This window comes from Bos indicus x Bos taurus, chromosome 28 (assembly GCF_003369695.1).
Source record: "Bos indicus x Bos taurus breed Angus x Brahman F1 hybrid chromosome 28, Bos_hybrid_MaternalHap_v2.0, whole genome shotgun sequence".
Classification (NCBI taxonomy): domain Eukaryota; kingdom Metazoa; phylum Chordata; class Mammalia; order Artiodactyla; family Bovidae; genus Bos; species Bos indicus x Bos taurus.
The window spans coordinates 18,223,816-18,245,804 of record NC_040103.1 but is presented as its reverse complement, the minus strand read 5'-3'; the positions used below and the strand labels follow the sequence as shown (position 1 = coordinate 18,245,804).

At 35.6% G+C, this 21,989-nt stretch overlaps 1 protein-coding gene across 3 annotated transcripts in view; it reads left to right on the top strand.

Moving 5' to 3' along the window:
• Positions 1–21,654, top strand: part of RTKN2 (rhotekin 2) — a 113,391-nt gene extending 91,737 nt beyond the window's left edge. For all 3 annotated transcript variants that reach the window (XM_027530703.1, XM_027530705.1, XM_027530704.1), the window contains 3 exons: positions 8,905–9,070; positions 15,411–15,518; positions 16,756–21,654. In XM_027530703.1, the coding sequence (XP_027386504.1) occupies positions 8,905–9,070; positions 15,411–15,518; positions 16,756–17,261 (780 nt within the window). In that variant the 3' untranslated portion in view covers positions 17,262–21,654. The remainder of the gene's footprint in view (positions 1–8,904; positions 9,071–15,410; positions 15,519–16,755) is intronic.
• Positions 21,655–21,989: the final 335 nt, after the last annotated feature.

The window sequence follows — 21,989 nt, the reverse complement described above, 5'->3', positions numbered from 1 at the left end:
CCTTTGACTTAGTGATGCCATCCAACCATTTCATCCTCTATCGTCCACTTCTCCTGCCTTCAATCTTTCTCAGCATCAGGGTCTTTTCTAATCAGTTGACTGTCTGTATCAGGTGACCAAAGTGTTGGAGCTTCAGGATCAGTCCTTCCAATGAATATTCAGGGTTGATTTCCTTTAGGGTTGACTGGGTTGATCTCCTTGCAATCCAAGGGGCTCTAAAGAGTCTTCTCCAACAGTTAATACACTAGTTACCAAAACTATGAGGTGGTTCCCAAGCATCCTTCAGAGGTGATCAATGAGTTAGTTTTTAAATATCATGAATTTGTGGATTTTAAGACTTTCCATGCATCAAACCATTTCTGTAGTAATTCTTATTGACGTTCAGTTGCCCTCTAATTGGCTACTGGAAGCGTCTTCAAGTTTACTCTTGAGTCTTTTTGATACAACCTTAGTAATCTTTGATTTCTGGTAGGAAAGATGTTCCAGGCTTATTCTATTTCTTGAGCCAGGCTGGAAATGAACCATTTCTCTAAAGAACTCTGATTCCATTTAGTAGGAAAGAGTATTTAAAAATCATAGTATATAGTATAAAAATCGGAGTATATAGTAGACATTTTAAAAGTCACATATTCAAAAGTAAGATAAACAAATTATACATCTATTTCTGATATGGTATTTTTCCATTACCACAGAAACAGAGAAGTTAAAGTACAGTTTTAACTCAAAATAATGAAAAACTTTTTGACTTGAGTTAATTGTATTTTGTTACAAAATTGACTTCTCAGATTGTATTTGTATTATTCTAAAGCCTCTCAGATCAGCTAAAAGTTTTGGAATTAGCAAAAGCAAAACAAGAAATTGACCTTGGAGAGAACACTTATCTCAGAACATGTTTGCTCATCTATAAAGACTGACTATGGATTATCTCTAGGATCTGAGTCTTTCAGTAGCAAACTTTTAATTGCTATCAGAGTGGCTCTTTTGTTATGCATTTATTCATCAAATATTTCTCAATCAGTTAGTGGGTACCAGGCAGTGTTTTAGTTGGTGTAAATAATGGGGGCAAGAATACCCACGTTGTTCGCCTTCACACCCTGCTGAGAGGAGAAACTCACCACATGTACACATTGTGCAAGCCCGTAGTGACTGCCAGTCCTAAAATGCACCATGTATTTTCTAATTCATTCCTTGTTGGGAAGTGAAGTCCTGAGCACTATTACTGATACTTTTTCCACAGTGAAAAACTGATAGCATGAACTTTCTGACATTATCAGAAACTTTTTAATCACTTTTTCTTTGATATACACTTTCTTGGTTGAAAAAAGTTTCTCACTAGTTAAATTATTTTGGATGATAACATATTGAAGTTAATTCAGATGATATCTTCTGTTTCATTTGTACCTTTAAAAATCCTCTCGTGTTATAAAGATTTAGTGGTACTTATGGCTATCGGCCATTGGAAGGGCTGATGCTGAAGCTCAAACTCCAGTACTTTGGCCACCTCATGTGAAGAGTTGACTCATTGGAAAAGACCCTGATGCTGGGAGGGGTTGGGGGCAAGAGGAGAAGGGGACGACAGAGGATGAGATGGCTGGATGGCATCACCGACTCGATGGACATGAGTTTGGGTAAACTCCGGGAGTTGTGATGGACAGAGAGGCCTGGAGTACTGTGATTCGTGGGATTGCAAAGAGTCAGACACGACTAAGTAACTGAACTGAACTGATGGCTATCAGAGTTAATGGAGTGCTCAGTATTTCTATGTTGTACTGTTTTCTTGTAGAAGGATATAAATGATCAAGTTGTCAGATTTTCCACATAGCTATTTTTGTTTGAAATTGTATATTGGTATTATTAAAAATTCTGCCTATTCATCTATAAAAATCTTATTTAAAAATTAAATCCATTTTAAGTCTGTATATTAGGTTGGTACAAATTTAACTGTGGTTTTGCATTGTTGAACTTTGTCATTTGATATTGGAATACATTCTTAAATAAATGTGGTTAGGTTATACATCATTTTAATGTGCATATCTTGCTTTATATCTTTTTACCAATGACATTACTTGTTTATTTTATGTTTATTTTAGATTATAAAAATGGTGTTAAACAAAAAGCAAATTCTAGTGTTTTTTTTTTCTTGGTTGAGTTCAAAGTGGATCAGAAAGCAGCACAGACAGCTCGCAACATCAACAAAATGCATTTGGCCCAGGAACTGCTAACAAACATCCAGTGTAGGCGTAGGTCAAGAAGTTTTGCAAAGGAGACGAGAGCTTGGAAGATGAGGAACACAGTGGCTGGCCATCTGAAGTTGACGACTACCAGTTGAGAGGATCATAGAAGTTGATCCTCTTAAACCCACAGGAGATGTTGCTGAAGAACTCAGTTTCAGCCATTCTATGGTCATTTGGCATTTAAAGCAGATTGGAAAGGTGAAAAAGCTTGATAAGTGGGTGCCTCATGAGCCGACCGCGAATCAAAAGAAATCGTCATTTTAAAGTTTCAGCTTCTCTTATTCTATGCAGCAACAATGAACCATTTCTTAACTGAATTATGACATGTGACAAAAAGTGGATTTTATGTGACAACCAGCAACAGCTGACTCAGTGATTGGACCGAGAAGAGGCTCCAAAGCACTTTCCAAAGCCAAACTTGTACCCCAAAAAGGATCATGGTCACTGGTGGTCTGCTTCCAGTCTGATCTAATACACCTTTCTGAATCCCAGTGAAACCATTACATCTGAGAAGTGTGCTCAGCAGCTCAATGAGATGGACCAAAAACTGCAATGCCTACAGCTGGCACTGGTCAACAGAAAGGTCCCAGTTCTTCTCCATGACAGCGTCCGACCTCACGTCACACAACCAGTGCTTCAAGTTGAATGAATTGGGCTATAAAGTTTTGTCTCGTCTGCCATATTCACCTGACGGCTTGGCAACAGATTACCACTTCTTCAAGTACCTGGATAACTTTTTGCAGGCAAAACACTTGCACAACCAGTAGGAGGCAGAAAATGCTTTCCAAGAGTTCATTGAATTGTAAAGCGTGAATTTTTACTTTGTAGGAATAACAAACTTAGTTCTCATTGGCAAAAATGTGTTATTGTAATGGTTCCTATTTTGATTAATAAAGATGTGTTTAAGCCTAGTTATAATGATTTTCAGTTCATGGTTCAAAACCACAATTACTTTTGTACCAACCTAATACAAAAGATAGTCAGAATTTGTATTAAGATCGATTTGAATGGAGAGAATCACAGTTTCAGCAACAATGCGAAATAAGAATAGTTTGTGTTTTATCATTCAGGTTTGTTTTTAAATATTAACAGCAATAGAGGGTTGTCACTGCAGCCCTCCATATCTGCAACAGCTTTTATTTAGGTTGAAAGGAATATATCAAAGATTATTTTGAGATTTAAGTCATTCTCTGCTAATGATAATAAGGTTTATATTTGAAAAGGTTGATTACATGTATTCAAAGGCTCCAGATGCCATTTAGGGCAGCATTATTGAATACTGTATAAGTAATTACTTAATGAACTTAACTCCTGAAGTTTATTCCAAGGCATAAGAGTGTAAAAAGATCCTGTTACAATAAAATTACAATATTGGCCATAAATAATAATCCTCTGAAGATACATTCCTACTTTTTAAAAAAACTACAGGATAGACTGTCTCTAAGTTACCAATCCTTATATTTTACGATATTTGAAAATTTCAAAGCTTTGTAACTACATGGGGTTCTCAAGGCAAGAATACTGAAATGGTTTGCCATTCCCTTCTCCAGTGGACCATATTTTATCAGAACTCTCCACCATGACCCATCCATTTTGGGTGGCCCTACAGGGCATGGCTCATAGTTTCATTGAGTTAGACAAGGCTGTGGTCCATGTGATCAGTTTGATTAGTTTTCTGTGATTGTGGTTTTCATTCTGTCTGCCCTCTGATCCCATCACTTCATGGCAAATAGATGGAGAAACAGTGGAAATAGTGGCAGACACTATTTTGGGGGGCTCCAAAATCACTGCAGATGGTAACTGTAGCCATGAAATTAAAAGATGCTTACTCCTTGGAAGAAAAGTTATGACCAACCTGAAGTGAAGTGAAGTCGCTCAGTCGTGTCCAACTCTTTGCGACCCAGTGGACTGTGGCCCACTAGGCTCCTCCATCCATGGGATTCTCCAAGCAAGAATACTGGAGTGGATTGCCTTTTCCTTCTCCAGGGGATCTCCCTGACCCAGGGATCGAAACCTAGACAGCATATTAAAAAGCAGAGATGTTACTTTGCCAACAAAGTTCCATCTAGTCAAGGCTATGGTTTTTCCAGTAGTCATCTATGGATGTGAGAGTTGGACTATAAAGAAAGCTGAGCACCGAAGAATTGATGCTTTTGAACTGTGGTGTTGAAGAATACTCTTGAGAGTTCTTTGGACTGCACAGAGATCCAACCAGTCAATCCTAAAGGAAATCTGTCCTGAATATTCATTGGAAGGACTGATGCCGAACCTGAAACTGCAATACTTTGGCCACCTGATGCGAAGATCTGACTCATTGGAAAAGACCCTGATGCTGGAAAAGATTGAAGACAAGAGGAGAAGGGGATGACAGAGGTTGAGATGGTTGGATGGCATCACTGACTCAGTGGACATGAGTTTGAGTAAACTCCGGGAGTTGGTGATGAACAGGGAGGCCTGGCGTGCTGCAGTCCATGGGGTCACAAAGAGTGTGATAGGACCGAGTGACTGGACTGGACTGAACTGCCCTCTGATGGATAAGGATAAGAGGCTTATGGAAGCTTCCGGATGCGAGAGACTGACTAAGGGGGAAACTGGGTCTTGTTCTGATGGGCAGGGCCATGCTCAGTAAATCTTTAATCCAATTTTCTGTTGTTGGGTGGGGCTGTGTTCCTTCCCAGTTGTTTGACCTGAGGCCAATGATGGCGGTAATGAAGGTAATGGTGACCCACTATTCTAAAGGTCCCATGCACCCACTGCTGCACTCAGTGCCCCCGACCCTGCAGTAGGCCATCGTTGACCCACGCCTCCGCCTGAGTTTCCTGGACACTCACGGGCAAGTCTGGGTCAGTCTCTTGTGGGGTCACTCCTCTTTTCTCCTGGTCCTGATGCATACAAGGTTCTGTTTCTGCCCTCCAAGAGTCTGTTTCCCCAGTCCTGTGTTAAGTTCTGGTGGCTCTATGGTGGGGTTAATGGTGACCTCCTCCAAGAGTGCTTATGCCATACCCAGGTCTGCTGCACCCAGAGCCCCTGCCCCTGCAGCAGGCACTTTGCAGGAGACACTCAAAACACAGTTCTGGCTCAGTCTCTGTGGGGTCTATGGGTCCTGGTGCTCACAAGGTTTGTTTGAGCCCTCTGAGCGTCTCTGGTGGATAAGGGGTTTGATTATAAACACAATTTCGCTCCTCCTATCATCTTTCTGGGGCTTCTCCTTTGCCCTTGGACATGGGGTATCTTTTCTGGTGGGATCCAACATTCTCCAATCAACAGTTGTTCAGCAAGGAGTTGTAGTTTTGGAGTTCTTACAGGAGAAAATGAGCACATGTCCTTCTACTTAACATTTTCCAGGTCAGTTTTCATTCCAATTCCAAAGAAAGGCAATGCCAAAGAATGTTCAAACTGCTGCACAATTGCACTCCTCTCACACACTAGCAAAGTAATGCTCAAAATTCCAGGTCATTTTTCATTCCAGTCTCAAAGAAAAGCAATGCCAAAGAATGTTCAAACTACTGCACAGTTGCACTCATTTCACACACTAGCAAAGTAATGCTCAAAATTCTCCAAGCCAGACTTCAACAGTACATGAACCGTGAACTTCCAGATGTCCAAGCTGGATTTAGAAAAGGAAGAGGAACCAGAGATCAAATTGCCAACATCCGCTGGATCATTGAAGAAATGAGGGAGTTCTAGAAAAACATCTATTTCTGCTTTATTGACTATGCCAAAGCCTTTGACTCTGTGGATCACAACAAACTGAAAAATTCTTCAAGAGATGGGACTACCAGACCACCTGACCTGCCTCTTGCGAAACCTATATGCAGGTCAGGAAGCAACAGTTAGAACTGGACATGGAATAACAGACTGGTTCCAAATTGGGAAAGGAGTACATCAAGGCTGTATATTGTCACCCTGCTTATTTAACTTATATGCAGAGTACATCATGAGAAACAATCAAGATTGCCAGGAGAAATATCAATAACCTCAGATATGCAGATGACACCACCCTTATGGCAGAACGCAAAGAAGAACTAAAGAGCCTCTTGATGAGGTGAAAGAGGAGAGTGAAAAAGTTGGCTTTAAACTCAACATTTAGAAAACTAGGATCATGACACCTGGTCCCATCACTTCATGGCGAATAGATGGGGAAACAATGGAAACAGTGAGAGACTTTATTTTCTTGGACTCCAAAATCACTGCAGATGGTGACTACAGCCATGAAATTAAAAGATGCTTGCTCCTTGGAAGAAAAGCTATGACCAAACTAGACAGCATATTAAAAAGCAGAGACGTTACTTTGTCAACAAAGGTCCATCTAGTCAAAGCTATGATTTTTCCATGGATGTGAGAGTTGGACTATAAGTAAAGCTGAGTGCCAAAGAACTGATGCTTTTGAACTTTGGTGTTGGAAAAGACTCTTGAGAGTCCCCTGGGCTACAAGGAGATCCAATCAGTCAATCCTAAAGGAAATCAGTCCTGAATATTCACTGGAAGGACTGATGTTGAAGCTGAAACTGCAATACTTTGACCACCTGATGCGAAGATGTGACTCATTGGAAAAGCCCTGATGCTGGAAAAGATTGAAGGCAGGAAGTAAGGGGACAATGGAGGATGATTGGTTGGATGGCATCACTGACTCGATGGGCATGATTTTGAGTAAGCTCCGGGAGTTGGTGATAGACAGGGAAGCCTGATGTGCCGCAATCCATAGGGTTGCAAAGAGTCAGACACGACTGAGCGACTGAACTGAACTACTTTATATAGCATACATTTTTTCTCATGATATTTAAATAGGAGTTCCTTCAGAAAAGAATTTATGTATTCTGTATGGTGTTCACCTGCTCATATTTATCTGTTTGTCAGAGAATGGATAGCTTTTCTTCCAAACTCTTTGCTAGTTCTAAAATGTCTACATAGGACATGATTAAATGTATATATCGGTTTTGGTGTGTGACTCTACACACAGATTCTCTTCATTCTATATTCAGTATAAAGTGAATAATGTCTTCCCACTCTGAACCAGCCTTTGTAACTGCCAGCCAAGTATTCTGCATTCATTACAGTAGGCTTAGCCATCCAGCTCTAGAACTGCTCTACTCGGTACAGTTGCCACTAGCCACTTGTGTCTGTTAGGTACTTAAGATGTGGCCAGTCCAAGTTGACATATAGTGTAACTAAAAATACAGACTGGAATTTTTTGAGACTTTAGTGTGAAAAAAACAATGTAAAATATCTCAACATTTTTAGTTAATTACATATTAAAATATTTTCAATATCTGGGTTACAAAAATATATTATTTTAAAATAATATATTAATTATTACATAATTATTTTCACTAGTTTCATTTTACCTTTTTTAAATTTGGTTACTGGAAAATCTTAAGTTCCTTATGTGGCACACAACATATTTCTAGTGAACAGCATTGTGCTAGAAAAATGTAAGTGTCAGTCATTATCCAGGCAGCCAGATCACTATCTTTGCTTTATAGGTCTATTTCAGACTTTTTTTCCATAGTTCCTTGGAAACTACTTGTAGTTGCTAGCTTATCACATGACATAGCAATGCATATATGTGACTTGGGAATAGTCTCTTCTACCCATAAACACAAGACGGATCACACGGTGTCATACCTACTAGCACTCAGAAAAAAGGGACTTTCCTTTTTCCTAGATTGGGACTTCCTGGTGGCACAGTGAATAAGAATCTGCCTGCCAAGGCAGGAAGCATGGATTTGATCCCTGATCTGGGAAGAATCCACATGCCATGGAACAACCGAGCCTGTGCTCTAAAGCTCTTGAGCTGCAACTCCTGAAGGCTGTTTGCCTAGAGCCTGTGCTCCCCAATGTGAGAAGCCACCTCAGTGAGAAGCCCGTGCACCACAATGAAGAGTTAACACCCCACTCCCTCCGCCCTGCTTGCTGAAGCTAGAGAAAAGCCCATGTCCAGTACAAGACCCAACACAGCCAAAAATAAATACTGAAAAAAATTTAAAGAAAAGGTTTAGAGTATCAGCATGTATGAAGCGGTTGCCTTTGTTATAAAGTGGTGCATTCATCATTTTAAAAAATAATTTTTTTACCATTTTCAAATTTATATTACTTTATGGATCTTTAGCTATGAGCTTGGTAAATGAATGTTACATATGAAATAAATGTTAATGATGAAAGCCTAACTTTACTACATTATGTAAATGTTACATTATGATTTTACTGCTTTAACTGATAACACTGTATTCTATGAGTGAATATTAGAGTAAGAAACATACTTTACTGATTATTTTATTACTGTTGGAAATACAGTTAACATAACTCATTACAGTTATAACATGCTTACTTGTTTTATTACAAATTTTAAGATGTATATAAAAGACAGCAAACTCCTACTTAAACTGAGAGATCAACAGAGGTTATGTTTTAATCTCATGTAATTTAACATTGGTGCTACGTGTAGTATACTTTGAAACATTACTCAGTATTTTTAAAGTATTTTTTAAAAACTTTCTTGATTTGAGCTTGTATGTTGAAAATTCTCAAAATTACGTATTTTAAATTTCAACTGATCAGCAATAAGATTGTAATTGCATCTGGTATAAACATGGTAGCTATGCAATAACACATTTATTTGATCATTACAGAAATAGTCTCTTGTTAAACATCAGTTTTGTCTTATTTTTAGGAAACCAGAATTCGGGCAGTGGATAAGGATAAAACGAAAAGAATTAATAATTTCTCTGTCATCAACCCTGTTGCTGGACAGGCTGAAACTCATATATTTTCAGCTGACAATAGAGAAGATCTTCAGAAGTGGATGGAAGCCTTCTGGCAGCATTTCTTTGATCTTAGTAAGCTGACATTTGGATTCTCTAATAGTATATTCATGTAGCATGAAAGGATGTACATAGCAAACTAAATATTAAAATTACAATTGTATAGTTTGTATTAAGAATTTGTATGCTCTTGAATAAAATGGTAGTATATCATCAATGCATTGATGCTTTTTTCTGTCCATTTTTCCCCAGTGCATGACTGATAATACCTGTGAATTCCTAGTATCATTGCCTGTTACTTTTAAGTTCTGGTCCCTAAAACAAGTAAACCACCTTTTCTCAAAATATTAGGTTGAATGGCTTAAGGAAGTCTCTCCAATCAAAAGGATAATAAGCTATATAAGTAAAAAAAGCTTCTCTAGGATAGTGATGATCATAAAATAAGTGGAATGTTCAGAAGGAGATTCATTTTTATGTAGACTTCTGTTAACTCCCGATTCATTCTATCATTTTGGACATCATCCAAAGAGATTTTTTTTTTAAACAGCACATATGGTTTTTCAGTTTCAATAATACAGTTCAATGGCATGGATTATAAAAACAATGTGATAGTAATGTAATGGAGTTATAGTATGTAAAATATACGAGGTTCTAATATTCTCAATTTAAGGAGGAATTTTATCAACAAAAATATTGAAACTGTATATTGAAAATGTAGACTATTGATAATGGCTATTTCTAAGCAAACTAAGCCTACTGTTAGATTCAATCAGTATTTTCTGTCTTTATGATACTTTTCTATAGAATTGCAAAGTAAAACCATTTTTAAACAATAGGAAGTTATTTCTGCAGCTCTTCGAGATAATCCTAGAGTTATTTTAGGATCTAGGATTAGATCCTAATCCTAGACATTTTAGGAGCTGTTGCTGAGAATTCTCTAAAATAGTTAATATCTGCAGTCCTCAGGTTAATTTTTGTAAGCATACTCTGATCCATGGCTTGGCCAGTTACTACAGTGATGGTTGGGGAGGGGGCAGAAAAGGGAAATAAATTTATTGATTAGCTTCCAAATACCATATGGCTTCATTTATTTTTCATAACAACCCAGTGAAGTAGAAATTATTTCTCTCTGCTTTTAAGATGAGAAAATTGAATCCTGAATAGGTTTCATGCTTATTGCAGGGAACCAGAGGACTCCTTCCAGGGCTTTCTTGGATTTTTCAGAACTTGTTTTCCTTAAGTATTGTCCCTTGACACTCAGTAGATGTTTAAATGGGTCTTCCCTGATGGCTCAGATGGTAAAGAATCTGCCTGCAATACAGGAAACCTGGGTTTGATCCCTGGGTTGGGAAAATCCCCTGGAGAAGGGAATGGCAACTCACTCCAACATTCTTGCCTGGAGAATTCCATAGATAGAGGAACTGGGTGGGCTACAGTCCATGGGGTTGCAAAGAGTTGCGCACGACTGAGCAACTAACACTAGTAGATGTTTAAATATTTGTTATACATTTACCTGCATGTACTGCATTTCTTTATTTTAAAATTTTAGCTGATCTTAGGTATGTAACTTAAAAGACAACAACTTCCTCTCATTTGTTGATTACAGCTAAAATTTTAACTACTTACCTAACTGCTCTTGATTTAGAGAGTCTGTCTTATAGAAGACCGTGTTACTTTTAGAAATGATTCTGGCATTTTAAGGGCTTCCCCAGTGGCTTAGCATTAGAGAATCTGCCTTCAATGCAGGTGTTGCAGGAGACATGGGTTTGATCCCTGGATTAGGACTATCGCCTGGAGGAGGACATGGCTACCCACTCCAGTATTTTGTGGGCTACAGCCCATAGGGTCGGAAAGAGTCAGACATGGCCGAAGCAACTTAGTATGCACACATCCACATTGGCATTTTAAAATTTTTGTATAGACAAAAACAGGAAAGAGGAGTAAAAATGTGAGAATAGTATATATAGTCTAGATATCAACTACTGTTAGATGATTTCGTGTTTTCATTCCTCAAATTATGTAAAATAATTTATTATGCTAAAAGAGGCAGTTGGTGGGGTAAGAATCTCATGACATCTGAGGAGAAATGAATTGGGAGATTGGGATTGATACTGTTGATACTATGTATAAAATAGATAACTAATGAGAGCCTATTGTATAGCACAAGGAACTCTACTCAGTTGTTTCTATGGTTCCTTCCTAAATGGGAAGGAAATCAAAAAAGAGGGAATATACGTATATGTATATTCTGTCCTTTCACTTTGCTGTACAGTAGAAACTAAATATTATAAAGCAACTATACTCCAATAAAAATTAACTTAAAGAATCTCATGACATTTTTGTACTGTCAAAGTAATACAGTGATGACAACTAGGTTCTCAGGTCTGGCTACTTCTTTAGTATTTAATGCTTTGGAGATAAAATCTGCCAGTCTAATTTTTAAAGTATAAATAGTATTACATTTGCTGTTTAGAATTCATTGTGTAAGATATGAAGATCTGAAGCAAAAATGGAAGTGCATATATTATCCCAAAGAGTGACTTGTGCTTTAGAATTTTTACTCTCCTTGTAATAAGTGTAGCTTCTTGTAATCTTCAGTGAAATGTGATATATGCAACAAAATAGAGGATAAATATCTAGGGCAGAATAAAGTAAGAGTAATGTAATACTTAGAACATATTTCAATTACTTGACTTAGCTTGAGAGTTAGAAAATCATGAGGCTGAGAAAACTGGAAATGATGAGAAAACACTAATGGAGCTAGGTGTGTTTAGCCTGTGGAAGGACAGCTTGAGAAGGAGGTTGGGAGGCAGTGGGGAGGTAATCGCTAATTTTTAATATCTGAGAGCTAACATGTAAAAGAGGAATGACACCTGTTTTAGACCATCAAATAGGTTACTGCTTGGAATAGTGAAAGATTTTTTCAAATATTTAATAATATATACTAAGTTAAATTTGAGCATTACTTTACTAGCATGTGAGATGAGTGCAATTGTGCAGTAGTTTAAGCACTCTTTGGCGTTGCCTTTCTTTGGGATTGGAATGAAAACTGACCTTTTCCAGTCCTGTGGCCACTGCTGAGTTTTCCAAATTTGCTGGCATATTGAGTGCAGCACTTTCACAGCATCATCTTTCAGGATTTGGAATAGCTCAACTGGAATTCCATCACCTCCACTAGTTTTGTTTGTAGTGATGCTTTCCAAGGCCCACTTGACTTCACATTCCAGGATGTCTGGCTCTAGGTCAGTGATCACACCATCGTGATTATCTGGGTCGTGAAGATCTTTTTTGTACAGTTCTTCTGTGTATTCTTGCCATCTCTTCTTAATATCTTCTGCTTCTGTTAGGTCCATACCATTTCTGTCCTTTATTGAGCCCATCTTTGCATGAAATGTTCCTCTAATTTTCTTGAAGAGATCTCTAGTCTTTCCCATTCTGTTGTTTTCCTCTATTTCTTTGCATTGATTGCTGAAGAAGGCTTTCTTATCTCTTCTTGCTATTCTTTGGAACTCTGCATTCAGATGTTTATATCTTTCCTTTTCTCCTTTGTTTTTCGCTTCTGTTCTTTTCACAGCTATTTGTAAGGCCTCCCCAGACAGCCATTTTGCTTTTTCACATTTCTTTTCCATGGGGATGGTCTTGATCCCTGTCTCCTGTACAATGTCACAAACCTCTGTCTATAGTTCATCAGGCACTTTATCTATCAGATCTAGGCCCTTAAATCTATTTCTCACTTCCACTGTATAATCATAAGGGATTTGATTTAGGTCATACCTGAATGGTCTAGTGGTTTTCCCTACTTTCTTCAATTTAAGTCTGAATTTGGCAATAAGGAGTTCATGATCTGAGCCACAGTCAGCTCCCAGTCTTGTTTTTGCTGACTGTATAGAGCTTCTCCATCTTTGGCTGCAAAGAATATAATCAATCTGATTTTGGTGTTCCCCATCTGGTGATGTCCATGTGTAGAGTCTTCTCTTGTGTTGTTGGAAGAGGGTGTTTGTTATGACCAGTGCATTTTCTTGGCAAAACTCTATTAGTCTTTGCCCTGCTTCATTCCGTATTCCAAGGCCAAATTTGCCTGTTACTCCAGGTGTTTCTTGACTTCCTACTTTTGCATTCCAGTCCCCTGTAATGAAAAGGACATCTTTTTTGGGTGTTAGTTCTAAAAGGCCTTGTAGGTCTTCACAGAACCGTTCAACTTCAGCTTCTTCAGCATTACTGGTTGGGGCATAGACTTGGATTACTGTGATATTGAATGGTTTACCTTGGAAATAAAGAGATCATTCTGTCATTTTAGAGATTGCATCCAAGTACTGCATTTCGGACTCTTTTGTTGACCATGATGGCTACTCCATTTCTTCTGAGGGATTCCTGCCCGCAGTAGTAGATATAATGGTCATCTGAGTTAAATTCACCCATTCCAGTCCATTTGAGTTCGCTGATTCCTAGAATGTCGACATTCACTCTTGCCATCTCTTGTTTGACCACTTCCAATTTGCCTTGATTCATGGACCTGACATTCATAAGCAGCTCAGCATAATAGATTATTTTGAATGGGAGCATTATAATAGTATATGTGGTAGGAAACATCTTCAATATACAGATTTTATGTGAGCAAAATATACCCATTTAATATCTCATACTGGGCCTTTATTGTTAGCATGTTCATATTACATATACCTATGCTTGCTAATTTATTTACTGGTAAAGTGTTTAATTGTAATGTCTTGATCAGTGAACATGCCACATTTATATCTCTGACTTGTGTAACACATGGGATAATGTGGCTTTATATTGCAGTTTTCAACATAGTATTCTGCTATCAGTTAAACAATGAAAAGCTTTGAACTATCAATATTGAAACAATGCTGTACTATATTCCTTATCTAAGGTTTGACAGAGAATTGTTTGCTGGTTTAAAGTGTTTCATTACTTTTCCATTTTAAGGCCATTTTTTCATGCCCCCCCAAAAGAAAAGGCTGGCGCTTCTATATTTATCTAAAAAAGGAAGTAGAAAGGAGGAATAAGTTATCAAATCTCAGATCCTACTAGATTTAAATTCTACAAAGCAACCTTTGAGGCTTAAACTCAAGATTTTATTCCCTTTATATATTGCTATATGAGATATTTTGAAATTTTTTTACCATATTCTATACTTAGCATTGTAATAAAACATATTGAAAGGGATTTTTTTTATTTCTTAACTATTTAAAGTGATGGATCTAAAATTTATGTATATATTACCATATTAACATGACATAAATTAGACATAAAATAACAAAAATAGATAATTTGAGTAAACATGAAGTATCTTTAATTTTTAAGCCATGGGAAATAAGCTGGATGTTGAATGTAGAGGTTGAGAATATAATAAAAAGAAATACAGATCATAAATCAGTATAAAAAGGCACATGTTTATTACATTTACTTCTTTGCTAATGTAAAATAGCATGTAAGAATGGCAAAACTCAGCATACAAGTCCACAATAAAGATGGAAAGGCTAAATATTTTTTTATATCCACTCAGGAGAAATAAATCTGAGAATTTTATTTTGAGATGAACATAGTAAACCGTAATTACAAGAAAAATTATTGTGGTCCACACTTTTCAATTTTAAATATTAAAACAACTTACTCAAGAGTATTTTTATTATTGAGTATTATTTTGAATGCCTAATGGCTTTAAAGTGTCCTTCCTAAAATAAATTCATTTCAGTTCAGTCATATCCGACTCTTTGTGACCCCATGGAGTGCAGCATGCCAGGCTTCCCTGTCCATCACCAACGCCCGGAGCCTACTCAAACTCAAGTCCATCGCATCCAGTTAGAATTTTGAATGATCTGTCTTTATAGTAACAGGTTTTTATGTACCCAAAATAAAATGAAAATACAGCATTTTTCTAGTTTTCCTGATTTTTAGGAGGGCATGATTATCATCTTAAAGGAATTTTTTGTAAGCAATTCTTATTTCTTAATTAAAATTTTCAAAATTAAAATCATTTTCTGAGAAATACTACTTATATATTTTTTTGCTTCCTTCAAGTTAACTATATTTCAGTTAATCTTTACTTTTCAACTGTTTTAAATACTGAATGTTTTTATATAATATTTAAGAGAACTTACACAAACTTTTACCATAAACATTTTAGTTATTGACCATTTAGAGAAGTAATATAGTATTTAGTAGCCTACAGAACTTAGCTTAATATCTGTTCATAGAGATTTATATTTAAAATAGAGTACATTTGTGCCTAGACTTAGAAATAATGGGTAGTACTAGGTTTTTATAACTTCTTTAAGCTAATACTTCATGAATTCACTTATTTTTTCAAAGCAAAAAACGTGTTGATAATCTGTTAAAAATTAAATATATATTTCACATTTGTTTTAAACTAGCCTACCTTTTTCTTTCTTAGGCCAATGGAAGCATTGTTGTGAAGAACTTATGAAAATTGAGATTATGTCACCACGGAAACCACCTTTGTTCTTGACAAAAGAGGCAACCTCAGTCTATCATGATATGAGTAAGTGAGGTTTGTCTTTTCTAAGCTTCAGGGTAACAAAAACGACATTGTCCTCAAACAAGCAGCTTATTCTATTGACATTAAAATGCTAAAATTTTCAAGCCACAGTCAAAAATGAATGAAAAAAGACTACGATTATAGACTAAGAAACTCATGTTTAAAAGATGAATTAATACAAAATTAATGAATACACATTTTTCATAGTTTGAATGCTTAAGATCAAACAAAAATGTTAAGACTTCAAAATGAATAAGGGTACACTGAAAATAAATATTAGCTGAGTAGCTGATGAAAATTCTGAAGATATAAACCTTGACGTTTTAAAATGTAATTATGTTCAGTAATTTTTTCCATATTTTATTAAATTTGTTTTAAAGTAGTGTTGATAAATGAATATTAATAAATGGAAGTTTTCCTCTCAGGCAAAAAAATTGGTTAAGTTTAATACTTTGGAAAATTTTAGATTTCTAGACTCATAAATATTCCATTTTCCCCACAGTTTGAAGTGTATTTATTTATCTTTGTGTGATTGCCTCAGTGAGCAGTGTTGTGAACAAGCACAAATCAGTGCTAAATTCTAGTGTATTTTACCACCAGTGTTCCTACACTTACGTATACCTTTAAATGTTGGATTTAAAATGAAACATTTGAGCTTACACATTTGAAAATATCATGTAATTGACATAAATGTCTCCCATTTTTCCCAAGGAAAATCACCAAAGTGGTATTAAGGCTTCACTCTGTTTCCATGGGGGTTTTGTTTTGGATTTTTTCCCTATTACAAAGACTTTGCTGGTCTACAGGAAGGAATACTAATCCAGTTACATTTTCCTAGTTTACCTATCAGGGGTTTATAAAAGGGAATCCACTCTTACCTATAAGTCAGAATAGATTTTAAACCCAACCAAAGTTATTTAATAAATACTTAATCTGCAGAATTCAAAAAAATTCTGATGATGCTCAACTCCTTTGAAAACTGGATTTTCCACGTATATTTAGGAATATACTTATGCATGTGTGTGTATGTGTGTGTGTGCATGCATGCAGTACATGATCTTATTTTCTGGTTCCATTAGTATGGTTATTTTTACAAGTAAACATATTAAAAAAAAAAAAAACTTATCCTGGTCTGGTTTGGATAACTATTATATAGATAACATAGTGGAATAACGTCCTTGGGTAAAGGGTTTACTGCTTCAGAATTTGTTCCATGGATTTTTTCTAATAATTATTACAGGCATTGATTCACCTATGAAACTTGAAAGTTTAACTGGTATAATACAAAAAACAATTGAAGAGACAAATGGAGAGTTCCTAATTGGCCAGCATGAAGAAGCCTCATCTCCTTCTTGGGCCACACTGAAAAAGGTATTATCTCCTGCAAGCAAGCAGTTACATGAAGAGAAAGGGAAAAAGAGACGAGCTCCCCTTCCTCCTTCTGATAAAGTGCCATTCAACTTAAAAACAGAGAGCAACAAAAATCAATTGGTTCAGGGCAACTGGGAAAAAACAAGTGTATCTCAGACCTCGCCTTTGGATACCAAACTGTCAACCCCAATGCATCACTTACAGAAACCGGTGGCTGCTCCTCGAAAACTTCTTCCTGCCAGGAAAAGTAGTTCAACTGATGGTGAACACACAGACACTAAAACCAGTATTGAAGCCAAGCCAGTACCAGCTCCAAGGCAGAAAACTATCAAAGACATTTTGGACCCTAGATCATGGTGGTGGACGCAAGTATAGAAAACCCTTAATGTGCAAAACATTTAAAAATCTATAACTGTGAAGCTTAATTCAGAAGCACTGTAGATATAGTGATATGAATTATGTAGGTAAATATGATAGTGATTTAAATCAATAATTAATAGGTATAAAAATATTTTATAATTAGGAAATGGATTTCTCTTTTATAATTTTCAGAATTATTTCTCTAGCAGAGCATAAGAGGCAGTTTCTAGACAATATCTCAATTGTTGGAAGGGTTAATTTATTCCTAAATTAGTACTAGATGGTGAACAAGCACTAGGCAGAAGAAAGCATTAAAATTTCTTTGGGGAGAGATTGTCTAGTAATTTAAAATGTGTTAAATGAGAGCCATATTCTCATTGTGAGAATTTTAATCCTAATGGAATGTTTCAAAAGTTTCATTCAAACCACAAATTATAGAATCCACCCAAGAAGATTTCTTCTTAGCATTCTGGAATTCTCATCTAATAGTCCACTGGCTCTCATCTATTGTTTTACTCACTAGTTGACTGACCTTTCAAATTCCTGGGATAAATTTTGGAATATTAAATTCTTCATCTTTAAAGGGAATATGTAATGTGTTATTCAAAGTTGTTTCCTTGATGATCCCTGAAATGCTATTGACATTACCTTTCATATGTAAAGCAAAACATTTTTTAAGTTTAGGTAACAGGTAGATGAAATGTTCTTTACTTCCACTTTTCTATGCATGGTATTAATTTCCATTGTGACGTTGGCATTTGGGGAAATGAGTAGCTGTTAACACCTTAAAATTCATTTAATACTTATTTAAAAAGCAGATGACCTATTAAAAATACCAGAAAATTTGGCCGTGATAATTTCAGAATTAATCCTTCTAAAAATATTATTTAGATTTCCTTTTCCTAGCAGGGGTTTGTGTCTGCTATTGATATTTGTCATTAAAGTCATATTATTACAATAATGACATTGGAATCATTTCCATAGGAGGTAATTTCCATAGCAACTAATCATAGTGACACAAACAGAATTATGAAATCAAGTGAGGAATAAATAGCAAAAGAATGAATACCTTAAAGGAACAAAAAAAACCTTTTTCTTAATAATTATGCTTCTTATAAATAAGAGCTGGACAGTTTTAAAAATCAGAATTTCCAAATAAAACAGTTTCCGTAAGCTGTCAGCAGCAGCACTAAAAATCTCAAATATCATTGTAAGAAATGAAAATATAAGAATTAAATTACTGCCTTGTATATAATCTCTAGAGATTTTTTAAAGCTCATAAGAACTCTATTTGAATCAGAATTACGTTATTACAAAGTAAAATGACTACTTCACAAAAAATAACATTAATTTAAATGGATCCCTTCATTATTTTTAGATAGCAGAGTCTTTTCTCATTTATGTAGCATGATGTAACTGCCAGGTTACTTTTGTGTTTGCCCAGGACTCCTAGTAAGAATTGGGACTCAAGGGAGTAGTAGTACAAAAGGTCTCTTGTGACTGGAGACACCAGGACAGACACAGCATTTGATGAGGAGGAAATCCTATATGCTTGCCTGATAAAATTTAGAGACAATGAAAACCTAAAAAGGTACGATTCATTTGTTTTTTCTAACTAGAAGGCTGTCATAAATCTCAGTTGTGATTGCCAATTCAGTAAATGACATATTAAAAATGTGAAGGATATTATTGTTTGAATTTTTATTTTTAAACCTCACTGCTGTTTTTGACAGCATTAATGACTCTTGTTGCCACTAAATTACTAAGCTAGAAGATGTGCAGGAAAAATTGTTTCTGAAACTGACATCTACGCATTCTTTTTTTGTTAAGTTAAAGCCTTCCTTAGAATAAACCAGTTTTAAAACTTCCAAATTATATTCTTGTTGTTTCTCCTTATGCATATTATTATCAAGAAGGATTCAAATGGTACAGAAACCAGAATTTGTTCTTAGAGAAATTACCTAGCAGTTGTGCCCTCAGTGGGCACTTTGAAATAAGGCTGAAGCCTTTCTTCCTAGAACCATTTAGATGAAGCCTGACCAAGGGCCATCTCCCCCAAAATTATTCAGACTGTTTCTGGGGTCCCATCTTTCTATATGTTACAAAGCCTTTAAAATCGGGTTGAAGTCTTAAGCTGTACTTCTGAGCTACTGCTCATTAAGTGTTAGTTCTTCCCACTCTCCATTCCCAGCAAAAGGTATGATACAAAGTTGGGGCTCCTTTCATCCCTCTCTTCCTCCCTCCTTTTCTTTCTTCCACAGTTAAAAAAAAATCTAAAAATACTGAGTTAAACACTTTTTCAAGGAGTTTGCCAAAAGAACTATTTGTTTTCTCATTTTCCTAAACTGGAAGTTTATGACAGAGAAAAATATGCCACGTAATAAAAAACATTTCAGCTTTTTATGAGCTGACTTTTCACATTCCTTGTTTGTCCTTTTAATTTGCTTCTTGATATATGAAGACTGTAAATTTGAAACAAAGAGTTCACTGTCATATATTAATAATGTTATAATTGGAGAATCATAAATAGAATAGGTATTTTATGATATTATAATACAGATGATCTGATAATATCTTTAAAAATTAGATTTACATTTCAAGCCCTGAGATATAAATTACTTAAAACAGCATTAAAGTAGTATTTTAATTGCTACAAAGTAGTGAGCTTTTTATTAAAAATCTTGCAAGGACAGAGAAGGCATTTTGTTAATATAAATGCATACCTCCTAAGGTAAACAGACTTTCAAAATATCAGGCATGCCAACTCTTGATTAGTTTTGTTAAATCCTAACTGTCTGCCGTGCCCCCTGACTTCTTTTAAATGGACATGCATGCTTGTGGAAAACTAAATCCATTTATTATAAATGCCTTATCTTTACCCTTTAGGTCTTACTAAATATATTTTACCTGGTACTGTTTATTAAAATGGAAGCTGCCTTGATTTAGAGACAATTCATAGAAGGTAGGTTAAGCAGTCAAATATTTCTTTAGGCTTATGTTCAGTACCTCAGCCACCTACTGAGAAGTTAATTAATTCAGTCCAAATGAAATTATAGGGCAGTTCGGTGCAATTTATGGTAAATGCCATTTGAATGCAGTCACCTGTGTTACCATGAACAAGGAACAACCGTACTAGATAGAGGTAAAATGCTGCACCATGAATGAGAGAAGTGGTTTGGCAGGAAAAATATTTGTCCCTGTGGTTAGAATTTGTCAAAACTGTCTTTTTAAAGAGTGAAGTATCACACAGTATTTAAACTTTCGTGACCTTTTATATTCTCATAGTTGTCTTCAGTGTTCTATTGGTCTTAAACTTACGATGTAAGTAGAGTTGACTTTTTGCATTTACATTTCAAAGACACTCCTCTTTTTAAATGCTTACACATGTGTAACTGCATTGTTGCTAGTAATAATTATAATGAAAATGGTCTCTTCTGTATCGTGCTTATTCTTGGTTAATACTAGGAATTTTGAATTCCTAAAAACAAGAATTTTTTGAATTTTTAAAAACAAGATTTCATTTGAAAATATTGTAGAATGTTATTTTCTGTGGCATATTTGTATAATTGGCATTGTTTATAATTTTTACCTTTTTAATGTGGGTCAGGATTCTGGATTAAAAAGTATTAATTATGCACATATATATATTTAACTATTAGAAATTGATAAACCAAGGTCATGTGATTAAAACTTCTATACTTTAAAAGACTGATTCATGAAAACATTTTCTGGACTTTTTCCTTTAGGTATGTCCTCTAGTCTAAACTGATAGAAGTAAACAGTGTTGTGAAATCAGGGTAAACAGAGAAAAGACATACCCAGCAGCTGGTGCTAAGAAATGTACTCAAATGAACAAAGTACCTGAATGTTCAAATAACATAACTTTAACTATTAGAGAAATAGTAACCAACATTTTTATTTATCTCAAGATAGGAAAAATACCAATCTTGGTGTGTTTGATAGGCAAAATCATCTCCTATCTTGCTAAACTTGTGTTTTAAATGGCAGCAATTTGCTTTGAGAGAGGTGGTAATCTCTTAATGTTAACTACTAAAGGAGAGAAATATTGAAAAGATATATATACATAATTATGCTTTGTCATAAACATGTTTCAAGATATCCAAATAGATAATTTTGTTGAAAATGGATACTTTCCTGAGTGTTGTATCAGGATATATTTTATTTTTATTTACTCAAAAGAAAACAAAATTTGGTTTTGTGAATGGATGTATTTTTGTTGAATTTAGCCAGTTTAGAAACATGTTTTCAGCTTAATTAGTTGGAGTGATTTTAATTTTACAGGGGAGAAAAAGTATTAAGTTATCCATCTATTAATCTTAAGTATTAAAATATTTATTTTATATTTATTACATGTAGAAATAGAAATATATATATCTATATATACATACATACATATGTGTCTGTACTCTGTCAAGTCTTCAATCCAGATATTTCCAATTAATTTTAAAAGATTCTTTAAAAATGTGCTGCCAGTGCTAGCAGAGTTAAAGTCCAAACCTTTCCCAATTTACAGGAACGACCGTGGCCTACTCGGTGCTCTCCTCCTATAGTCCTCATCTTTGGACACGGCCTCAACAATCTGTGCTGTCCTCTCTTTATCTAGAATATCTTTCCTCTCCTCTTCACACATTCTCCTCTCAACCCACAGTCAGCAGATTTTATTCATTTTTCCAAGTAGTAGCACCACTAAGTTCACAAAGGCTTTGTGCCCTTACACTCCTT